Source organism: Eschrichtius robustus, chromosome 6 (genome assembly GCF_028021215.1).
Source record: "Eschrichtius robustus isolate mEscRob2 chromosome 6, mEscRob2.pri, whole genome shotgun sequence".
Classification (NCBI taxonomy): Eukaryota; Metazoa; Chordata; class Mammalia; order Artiodactyla; family Eschrichtiidae; genus Eschrichtius; species Eschrichtius robustus.
The window spans coordinates 19,773,346-19,784,598 of record NC_090829.1 but is presented as its reverse complement, the minus strand read 5'-3'; the positions used below and the strand labels follow the sequence as shown (position 1 = coordinate 19,784,598).

Here is an 11,253-nt window from a genome sequence, read left to right as displayed (position 1 = left end):
GTGGGGTGTGCGGAAGGACAAGAGGAAGGGAAGGCAGAGAGGTCTCAGGTAAGGAGGACACTTCCACCTGTTATGGGTTTCTGTTGCAGATGAATTTGCCCTTTCCCCACTGGAGGCCTGGTCTCAGTTCTCCAAACCTTAAAGAGCAGCTCCAACTGCAAAAACAGATTCTCAGGAAGGCATATGGATGGAGATCGGAGAGAAGAAGCTTACTGTGAGGTCTATCTCAGTCAGCTTGGGCTGCTATACAAAATACTTCAGACTGGTGGCTTCATCAGCAGACCCTTACTCCTCACAGTTCTGGAGGCTGGGAAGTCCAAGATAAAGGTGCAGATTGGGTTCCTGGTGAGGACCCTCTTCCTGGATCGTAGACAGCTACCTTCTTGCTGTGTTTTAACATGGCCTTTCCTTGTGCGTGCTCATGGGGAGAGGGATTTCTGTCTTCCTCTTCTTATAAGGATCCCACCCTCATGATCTCATCTAAGGTTGATGGCGTCTGAAAGGCCCTACCTCCAAATACCATCACATTGGGGGTTAGGGCTTTAACATAGGAATTTTGGTGATGGTACGGGTTGGGGGGTAGGGCCACAAACATTCAGTCCATAACAGTTTCTTTCAGCCAGAATGGGAAGTGCTCATTCTCGTGGCCACTCAGTCTTTATAAAGGTACCCGTGTCATGTGGACACTTGGTGTAGGTGGCTCCAAGATGTTCCCAATTACTTACAGGAAGAAGAAATTAAGCACTGACTTATAAAAGTTAATAGCAAAGCCCCTTTGAACAGCCCTCCATGATCAGACTGGTTGCACTGACTTCTGTGGGCTTCTTGCAGACCCTGCTCTTCAACCTGGAAGAGTGGCGTCTGAGGCACAACTGATTCATTGAGAACAATTATTTACCCTCATCTCCCTGCCCTTCTCCCCCACCCCTTCTTTTATCTGCAAGTAAATTTAAAAAGGGGGAGAATTACATGTGTGAAGAGAGTAATATCCAGAATAAACCCAGAAGCACATTCTTGGTAGCTATATAAGGTTTTGTAAGCAGAAGCATGTTTGATTAGTATGGCTGTGTGGAGAACAAAAACCATTATCTCCAGAAACACAAGGCTAGAAGCATTTTTTTCTTGGAAATGAAGAATAGTTTAAAATATTGCCACGGGACAAGGAGATTTTACTCTGGCATGAACTCACTGATTTTTAGTAAAAAAAATTTTTTTTCTCCAGATTTGATGTTGATAATGTCACTCCTCAATGTGTCCCAAGGGTTAGGCTATGGATTCTTTCTCAGTCTGCAGTGAACTGCCTCTGTCCAGTGGTCTCCTCTCTTGTCATGGAAACCCAACACTCCAGTCTCTGTTTCAGCATCAGAAGAGTGGTGAAAGGAATTGGCAACGTTGATAAGCTATTACTCTCTGTGTATTTGTTTTGCCCTGCGAATGGCTGAATGCTTTAACAATCTTATCAGTCCCACTTGTTTAACAAATGTTAAAAACCGGAACTGTGGTTCCAACAGCTCCAAAGAAAACAGGATAAGGGTTGTTGGCTTGAACGTTTCCTCTTGCAGTAAATTGTAGTTCAAAGAAGCTGCAGAATTGAGAGGTAGCATTTCACGTGTAATTGTAGGCAACAAACATTTATTGTTAAAAATTCCTTTAACGTTTCCTTCTTGACACAGTGGGTCCTTTATAGCAGAGGGAGTCTAGATCCAAACACTGAACTATTTCCAACTGAGGTTATCAGAGGTTATCTGCAGGGCCAGCGAGTGCCGAGATCTCTGTTGGTTCCTTGATTTTCTTCCCGGTACTGCCTTTTCTTTGTATTAGCTTCAAACATCCAAAGAACAGCATTGTAAAATACAATAGAAAGAACAACGGATTCAGAATTTTTTCCCATCCTGTTCATTTCTTTGGGGCTACACCAATCCATGTTTCCTAAGGTCTCATCACTCAGCAACAATTACCAAGGCTCCATAATCCATTGGATTGACCAAGTCCGGCTTATGTTGCAATGTAGGAAGTAAGAGCTCTCTCACAGGAGACCTAAACTCTAGGAAAGTAGATAATACCTGGATGCATGTGTGACTGTCACCAGTGTATTCAGACCCATCCATTGCTTAAAGGTAAATAGCTCTGGGTACATCTCTACTCAGATATCTGTACTGAGGTTCCTAGGGGTTGCTTGGCTGGTTGAAGAAGGCCTGAGATTGTATGGTGAAGATATCTGTGGGAATTTTAAACAGAATTAATGTCACGGAGGGTCAAAGAGCAGGGACATTCCTCAGGTGATATGTAGGAGAAGCTGTGGGTAAATGGCATCCAGGGTAAAGGTACTAATGAAAGCTATGGCTTCAGGGTCCAGGGTCTCCTGAAACCTATCCTTGAGCCTCTAGGGATCTGTGGAGTCCAGGTTAGGAGCTGCTGCTGTGGCATCTGCCTGCACAGACAGAAAGCTAGTGTGGTACAGGCCAGAGAAGGCAGAAGAGGGAGCAGACCGAAGGGAAGGCAGTTCTGCTCTGAACACGAGAGGGAAGGCTGAAAGGATCCAGGGTCCCTGGGACGTTCCTGGTAGAGTGCCTCAGATGACAGGAGGCCTCCTTGGAAAGACTCAGCAAGGACATCAGGCTGTGATCCTAAAAAGATCCCAGGCACCAGAGGCTGACTGCTGACTTCTGCACACATCTCAACAATTCTCACACGGGGCTGAGGATTTCCTTCTCAGCTGTTCACTGGGAAGCAGATTTTATTCATCTGAAAACAACAACGACTTAATGTTTGTCATCAGGGAGTCCAGGCCATCTACAGTAATAGTATTCCATTTTTTCTCCTCTTATCCTTGGTGGAAAGTGGGAGTTGCTTCTTTGGCTTATAGAGCCCTTTCATCCTCACAATGAGCCTGAGGTCAGCACTGTGCAGAGGAGCCGAGGCTCTGGGCAGTTTCAGGACTTGCTCTGGTACTCTTGGCTACAGTGGGTAGAGGCATGACTCCAAGCTCATTGCTCTTTTCATCACACCCTCTACTTGGTTCTTGGTCAGACAGGTCCTACTTTTTGTGCTTAGTATTTCACTGCATCGCTAATGCTCACTTTCATCCCTGTGACAAAGATCACCAACTACTTCCCTGCTCTCTGCCTCGACCACTTGTTTGATGGTGTTGGCTATCTTGCAAGCAGCTAGAAGGCACCAGGATCTGTGACCCACCTGAAATGTGGGCACTAGGAACGTACCACTCCCACAAATGGAGTCCTTTGGTTACCCCAGAGTGCGGTCCAGGAGCTCTGCTTCCTCTGCCCCTCCATAAGGAAAGAACGACCAATCTATCCAGTGCCAGGGAACTTTTGCAAAGATGCCAAGGTACCCTGACCCTAGAATTGACAAGGTCCAGAGAAGAAATTCAGCTCCAAAAGGAAGAGGAGTGTGTGGAGACCCAAAGCGCTGTTCCTGGAGAACCTCGGGCACATAGAAAACGAGAAGCCACCGACAAGTGGGACAGCTTTACTTCCCTTGATGTAGGAGCTGCTATATCAGGATCCAAAGTCTGCTTAGGAGGGAACCTCCCTGTTCACACCAGAGCATTCTGTGGATACCTGTTCATGGCTGAGAGAAGGCTCTGGGTGAAGATAGAGCAGAGGATGGCTCGAAAGAGGATTATTAAGCGTGCCTGTCAGGGGTGATAGGGACCAGACCACAGGAGAGTCACACTATCTTGGGAGATGTGGGGATTACCACATCAGTGGAGGGTGGTGACGCTGACCTCGTGAGATGGGGAGGAAGCTCACATCCCACAGCGGGGACTTCTGGGCAAAGGGAAGCCACCATAACTGAAATCGGGGAATCAATTCTCGTTCCAGATCACCAGGCCCTTGGACTGCTGGTGTTTCTACATTACTTACTTATTTGTGGAGATGGATTTTCTTTTCTTTCAACAAAATCTTTTGTTTGCAAAGCTTGGACCAAGTTACAGGGTTGTCTGGTGAAGGAACTTCCCCAAGTCTCTGACCATGATTTTGACTGAGGCCAAACTGCTTAGGTGCACACTTTGTTGGCGCCAGGATTGTGCTACTATACAGTTTTCTTCAGGTGAAATTGTTGCCTTGTAACCCTCCTGATAGGCCCACAAACCAGCAGGATTATTGTGTAGGTCACCTGAAAAATCATGTGAACCCCTTACGATCTGCAAGTCTCTGTGCTTAGGGCAACTTAGCAAAGGGAGGAGTTTCCTGGGAACTTCTTGTGTTTGGCATAATCTTCTGCCAATGATTTACTTCCTTCAGCACTGTTGAATTGAAGGTTAGGTAGTGATTCATCAGAAAGCGTAGCAGGAAAAATCTTGTCATCATTGCTAAGACGGCAGGTATTGGCTAACTACAAGTTTCTGGCTAGAAGGTAAGCTCTGATTTACTGGATTTGTATTTTCTGAAAGAGTTACATGTAAAGCAAAAAATAGACTACTGATGAATGGAGATCTCTGCTGTCCTGGAGTTGGCTGGAGTTAGAGCTTATGGTGAAGGAGAGGGTGATACTGCAGGTAACTGCTCAGAGCCTGAGCTTTGGGGACAGGTAGACCCTAGTTTAAAGTCATGGCTCCGCTAACTGTGTAATCTTGGCAAGTTATTTAATCTTCAGTTTGCTTCTTCTTAGTTCTATTAGTTTTTTGGTAAGTTATCTTGGGTTTTCTAGGTAGGCAATCATATTTTCTACAACTAGTGATATTTTTGTCTCTTCCTAATATTCATAGTAGAAATTATTTTCTCGTGTTTCACTGCATTGGTTAGACTTAGCAGAATGGCGGTGAAAGTAACAGTGATAATGGACACCCATGTCATATTCCTGGTCTTAATGGGGATATTTCAAATGCTTCACATTAAGGATGATCATTGTTATATGTTCTGGTAGACATTGTCAGCTTAAGAAAGTTTCCTTGTGCTTTTTAAAAAGCGTGAATGGATGTCAAATCTTAGCATGCTGTTGTTAGCATCTACTGAGCCAAAATGATCATACAGCTTTTCTTCTTTAATCTGTGGAAATAATGCATTTCATTAATAGTTTTCCTATTAATTCATTATTTTCCTGTTGCAAATCATCCTTACATTCCTCAAATAAAACCTAATCAATGCAGCTTTCCTTTTAACATTGCTGGATTTGATTTGATCATATTTTATTTAGAATTAAAAAAATCAAAACTTATAATTATTAGAGAAATGCAAATCAAAACCACAATGACATATCACCTTTCATCTGTCAGAATGGCTAGCATCAAAAAGTCTACAAATAACAAATGTTGGCGAGGAGGTAGAGAATAGGGAAACCCTCATACACTGTTGGTGGGAATGTAAATTGGGGCAGCCACTGTGGAAAACAGCATGCAGGTTCCTGAAAAAACTAAAAATATAACAGAAGTACCATATGATCCAGCAATTCCACTCCTTGGTATATAACCAAAGAAAACAAAAACACTAATTTGAAAAGATAAATGTACCCCAATGTACATAGCAGCACTATTTACAACAGGCAAGATATGGAAGCAACCCGGGTGTCCATCAAAAGATGAATGGATAAAGAAGATGTGATATATACATATGTATATACAATGGAATTATTACTCAGCCACAAAAATAATGAAATTCTGCCATTTGCAGCAACGTGGATGGACCTAGAGAATATTATACTTACTAAAATAAGTCAGACAGAGAAAGATAAACACTGTATGATATCGCTTACATGGGGAATGTAAAAAATCATACAAATGAACACACATGCAACACCATAACAGACTCAAAGGTAGAGAAAACAAACTAGTTGTGACCAAAGGGGAGAGCGAAGGGGCCAGGGGGCAAACAGGGGTAGGGGATTAAGAAATATGAACTATACTAGGTATAAAATTGATAAGCAACAAGGATATATTGTTTAGCAAGGGAATTATAGCCATTATTTTGTAATAACTTTTAATGAAATATGATCTGTAAAAATACTGAATCACTATGCTATACACCTGAAAGTAATCTGATATTATAAATCGACTATACTTCAATTAAAAAAATCTAAGCTTGAAAGTGATATTCAGGTATCATCTTCTTGTGTGCTATCTTTATCAGGTTTTGTGACTATAATTTTTAATTAATAGTGTTGATTTTAGGGAGCAGGACGGGAGAGAGGGGTGGACATGCTGATGAAGCTTCAGCTCGCCCTGCTGGTCATCCTGCTGCTTGCCTGTGGCTTCCTCTACCAGTTCACCCTGAAGTCCAGCTGCCTCTTCCCCCACCTGCCTCCCTACAAGTCCCAGCAGGGGCTGGAAGCCCTCCTGGGCCACGGGCGCAGCATCGTGTTCCTAGAGACCTCAGAGAGAACGGAGCTATCCCCGCTGGTCTCCTGTGCTGTGGAGTCGGCGGCCAAGGTCTACCCTGAGCAGCCTGTGCTGTTACTTATGAAAGGGCTCAACAGTTCCATGCAGCTGCCCCCAAACTCCACTTCCCCAGCCCTTTCCCTCCTCTCAGCAATAGACAATGTTTTCCTCTTCCCTTTGGATATGAAAAGCCTGTTTGAAGACACACCGTTGTTTTCGTGGTACACTCAAGTAAGTGTTCAGAGAATCTCAGAATGTCGGTGTTGAGAAGGACCATAGAAAATGGGTCCAATCTAGCCATTTTACAGATGGGTACACTGAGGGTAAGGCTAGATTGTCAGAGATAGGCTAGAACCCAGATCTTTCGACTCTTGCCTGGTCTTCATTCTACGGTGTTGAGTCCTGATTCAAGGAAACAGAAGAGATTTGATTTAGGCTTATCTTTACCCTGCTGCCTTTTGCTTTCACCTTATTTCTTAGGATTTCTTGAGACTATTCTTAACTGAATGAGTTTCTACATCTTTTCTAGGTGTATAGACCATTCATTTTTCACTGACAGTTTTAAACCCATCTATGTTAAACTTTTTTGCACCTAAGGGGGGAAATTAGGCAATATTTAACTTGAAAATGATGTAAATAGAAAATTCATGAAAGATCAGGTGGGTGCTGCTGTATGAGATTGGGTTACATTGAGATATGATCAAGAAACTCCTGGGGCTCTTAGGAATTTTGTAATTTTGTGTGAAGCTCCCTCTACCTTTCCCTTTAAAGGACACTTGTGGTGGCATTTAGGGCCCAGGATAATCCAGGATAATCTCCTCAGCTCAAGATCCTTAATTTTTTTTTTTTTTTTGGCCGCACTGTGTGGCATGTGGGATCTTAGTTCCCCGACCAGGGATCGAACCCACGCCCCCTGCGGTGGAAGCACGGACCTCCAGGGAAGTCCCAAGATCCTTAATTTAATCACATTGGCAAAGACCCTTTTCCTATAGGAGGTAATATTTACAGGTTTCAGGAATTAGGACCACTGAGTGGCTGTTATTCAGCCTACTACAATATTTGTATAAAAAGAGAGAAAACCCCTGTTCCACCCTCTCTCATTCACCTGGGGACTGAGTGGGCTGTCCTGGGTGGGGGACACACTTGCACCTTGGAGGAGTCGGGCTGTGGCATCTTCTGCCCCAGTTAGGCTACAATAGGATAGCTGGTGGCCAGCTGTTAGGATGACCTAGCGTGCCATCACCTGCTGGTGACCGCTGGATTTGCTGCACTGATTTGGGCAACTGTAGCCCTTGAAGATGCCCAGGGATGAGTACTGAGGGGGTGGGGAGGGAATGAGCAAACAGAATCCTAATCCCCTTTCTGGTGCTAACCTCCGGGGGAGCCTTGTGTTTTACGTTGATGTTAGTCCAATGCCCATGTCAAGGTAGGCTTCCTTCCTTCTCTGCGGCTTTTGATACCTGGGTCTGTTCACTAATAATCACCAATTTACCAAATAATCAACTTTACTTATTTTTACTGAAAGTAAGTGGGTCTCTGGAGTCAGACTGCCTGGGTTAAAATCTAACCTCTGCCTCTCTTACCTTGCATGAATGACTGAACTTCTTGGTCTTTCCTTTTAATTTTTCACTTGAAAAATAGGACTAATAATAGTACCTATTTTTGAGGATTTGTGTAGATTATAAGAGATCAGAACAGTAATTGTTAAATTTTTTTTGAATTTTTGAATTATATTTATTTTTTTACACAGCAGGTTCTTATCAGTTATCCATTTTAGTGTATACTTGTCAATCCCAATCTCCCAATTCATCACACCACCACAGTTATTGATAAATTTTAGCTATTATTATTCATGAGGTTTTCAGCAATTGTATGCAATATAATGATGTTAATAGCTCAGGTGAAGATTTCTGCAAAGTCTTAGCGGACTTGCTTTCGTTTGGCTTTATAGTAGAATTTAAAAACATGTTTCTTTTGTCAAAAGCCAAGGGTCATTGTTTAATCTTTTAATCAACATATTTAAATTCAGAAAAATCTACTGTGTTTTCTGTATTCAAAATTTTAGCATTCCATTTGGGAACACTGGCATTTATAATGGTTTATTTTTATTCGTTTCAAAGTCAATTTCTGTTTTGTTCACATTTCAGCGTTTTCAGTTATCCTTGACTCCTCTGTCTCCGGCTCCATGTCCAATCCATCAGCACATCCTGACCGGCTTTATCTTTACCGTGTGCCCAGAATCTGACCACTTCTCTCATCTCCTTTATCGTCACCCTGGTCTAAACCACCATCACCTCCTGCCTGGATTATTTCAACAGCTTCCTAACTTGCCTCTTTGCTTCTGCCCTTGCCCCCCGCCCCCATCTGTTTTCCACACTGCACCCAGTGTGACCCCTTTTAGACTAATTCAGATCACATCACTCCTTTCTTTCAAACCTTCCAAATCATTTCAGTCTTTACCCCAGCCTACGGGATCCTCCCTCACTCCCGCCCCTGCCCCCGCTCTGATCTGGTTTCCTACCCTTCTCCCTTCACTACTCTGCACTGCTGTTTTCCTGTTCCTGTACATAGTGAGCGTGCTCCTGCCCCAGGGCCCTTGCACTTGCTGTTTCCTCTACCTAGAGCCCTCTTCTCGGAGATACCAGCATGGTTCATCCACCCACTTCATCCAACGTTCTGCTCGAACCCAAGATCAGACAACGCTCCATCCTGCGCCCTTCATAGCCCCCTCGCCTGACTTTTTTTCCTTCATAGTCCTTATGAACACCCAACATATGATATATTTATTTGTTTGTTGTCTATCTCCTGCCAGTAAAGATTTTTATCTGTTTGTTCACTGCTGTATCCTTAGCAGCTTAGAGCTTGGTGAATAGCAAGTAGGCCTTCAGTGAATATTATTAAAGGAATTAATTAGTGAATGAAGGCGTGGATGCATTTTAAGATTCTTTTACCAATTTCTCAAAGAGCATAGATATTAATCTATCTTATATTTTCATATTTGTTTATTTTTCTTTATCAGTTCTCAGCACTTTTAGGACTTACAAAAAATTCTTTCTTCACAGTTTCATATTTGTGGTTAATTTCCATCCTGCTGAAAGTGACTCATACAGTTCATTGTGAAATCCCTTCTGGGTTTCATCTTTCTACTGCTTTTTTCAAAAAACAATTTCATGATATCTTTAAAAGCTGCTAAAACCTTCCCATTGATACTGATGGCTGTACACTTTTCACTTAAAGGCAACTTTTTTGGGTGGAGGTAATTTTGGTAAATTTGCAATACTGGGCTTTTGGCAAATAGATTTTTGGGAAGTTGGCTTGCCTCCTCCTCAGCTACCCTGTGCCTGGCTTCCTGCTGTGACACCCCTCCCTCTTCCCCTGCCTGGGGGCTAATTTGCACCTGCTCCTGCAGACCAACAGCAGCGCAGAGAGATACTGGCTCCATGTCAGTTCAGATGCATCCCGCCTGGCCTTCATCTGGAAGTACGGCGGTGTCTACATGGACACTGATGTCATCTCCATCAGACCCATCCCCGAGGACAACTTTCTGGCTGCACAGACATCTCAGTTCTCCAGTAATGGGGTGTTTGGATTCCTCCCCCACCACCCTCTCCTGTGGCAGTGCATGGAGAACTTTGTGGAAAATTACAATCCAGATATTTGGGGCCACCAGGGTCCTGAATTGATGACGAGGATTTTGAGAGTGTGGTGCAAACTCAGAGACTTCCAGGAGGTGAGCGACCTCAAGTGTTTAAACTTCTCCTTCTTACACCCCCAAAGATTTTACCCCATCTCCTTTCTAGAGTGGAGGCGCTACTATGAAGCCTGGGACACAGAGCCGAGCTTCAATGACTCCTATGCGTTGCATCTGTGGAACCATATGAACCAGGAAGGGAGGGCTGTGGTCAGAGGAAGCAACACACTGGTGGAAAATCTCTACCATAAGCACTGTCCCAAGACTTACAGGGACCTGCTTCAAGGTCCAGAGGGCTCGGTGACTGGGGAGCAGGACCCAGGTAACAAATAGAGCCAATGCTGGGTCTTTGGTGCTACACTGTGGGACTGGCCACTTCCTGGAGTGCCAGGCTTTCACCTGATCTCCACTTCCCCTAGGTGTGCGGAGGCTCACCCACATATCAGTTACAGTTACAATTTTCCACATCATTCCACCAAAAAACTATTAGAACTAATAAAGGAATTCAGTAAAGTGACAGTCAATACACAAAAAGCAGCTGCATTTCTAACCACTAATAATGAACCATCAGAAAGAAAAAGAAAACAATCCTATTGACATCTGCATCAAAAAGAACAAAACACCTAGGAATAAGTTTAACCAAGGATGTGAAAGGCCTGCACATTGAAAACTTTAGGACATCGATGAAGAAATTGAGGAAGATACAAGGAAATAGAAAGATATCACACACTCATGGGTTGGAAGGATGAATATTGTTAAAATGTCCATTCTACCCAGGGCAATGTACACACTGAAAGCAATCCCTACCAAAATTCCAATGGCATATTTCTCAGAAATACAGCAAAGGATCCTAATATTTGTGTGGAACAACAAAGGACCAGGAATAGCCAAAGCGATTCTCAGAAAGGAGAACAGGCTGGTGGCATCTCGCTCCCTGACCTCAAACAATATTACAAAGCTACAGTAACCAAAACAGTTGTGTGGTCCTGGCACAAAAACAGACACATAGACCAGAGGAACAGAACAGAGAGCCCAGAAATAAATCTACACGGGTGTGATCAGTTTATTTATGACAAAAGGGCCACGAACATACAACAGGGAAAGGGAAGTCCCCTCAATAAACAGCACCAGGAAAACTGGACACCACACACCAAAGAACCACACTGGACACAGTCTACACTGCACACAACAGGGACTAAAACCCCACAGTTTTCCACATCAAGAC

At 43.5% G+C, this 11,253-nt stretch overlaps 1 protein-coding gene across 1 annotated transcript; it reads left to right on the top strand.

Moving 5' to 3' along the window:
* The first annotated feature begins 6,157 nt into the window (after positions 1-6,157).
* A4GNT (alpha-1,4-N-acetylglucosaminyltransferase) lies at positions 6,158-10,361 on the top strand. Its single transcript, XM_068545541.1, has 2 exons — positions 6,158-6,568; positions 9,747-10,361. Exons 1-2 carry the CDS (start codon positions 6,158-6,160, stop codon positions 10,359-10,361), a joined length of 1,026 nt encoding a protein of 341 aa, XP_068401642.1.
* Positions 10,362-11,253: the final 892 nt, after the last annotated feature.

Coding starts and splice junctions, on each gene's coding strand:
- A4GNT (XM_068545541.1), top strand. CDS start 6,158: ATGCTGATGAAGCTTCAGCTCGCCCTGCTGGTCATCCTGCTGCTTGCC. Junction 6,569..9,746: donor TGTTTTCGTGGTACACTCAA/GTAAGTGTTCAG, acceptor CTGCTCCTGCAG/ACCAACAGCAGCGCAGAGAG.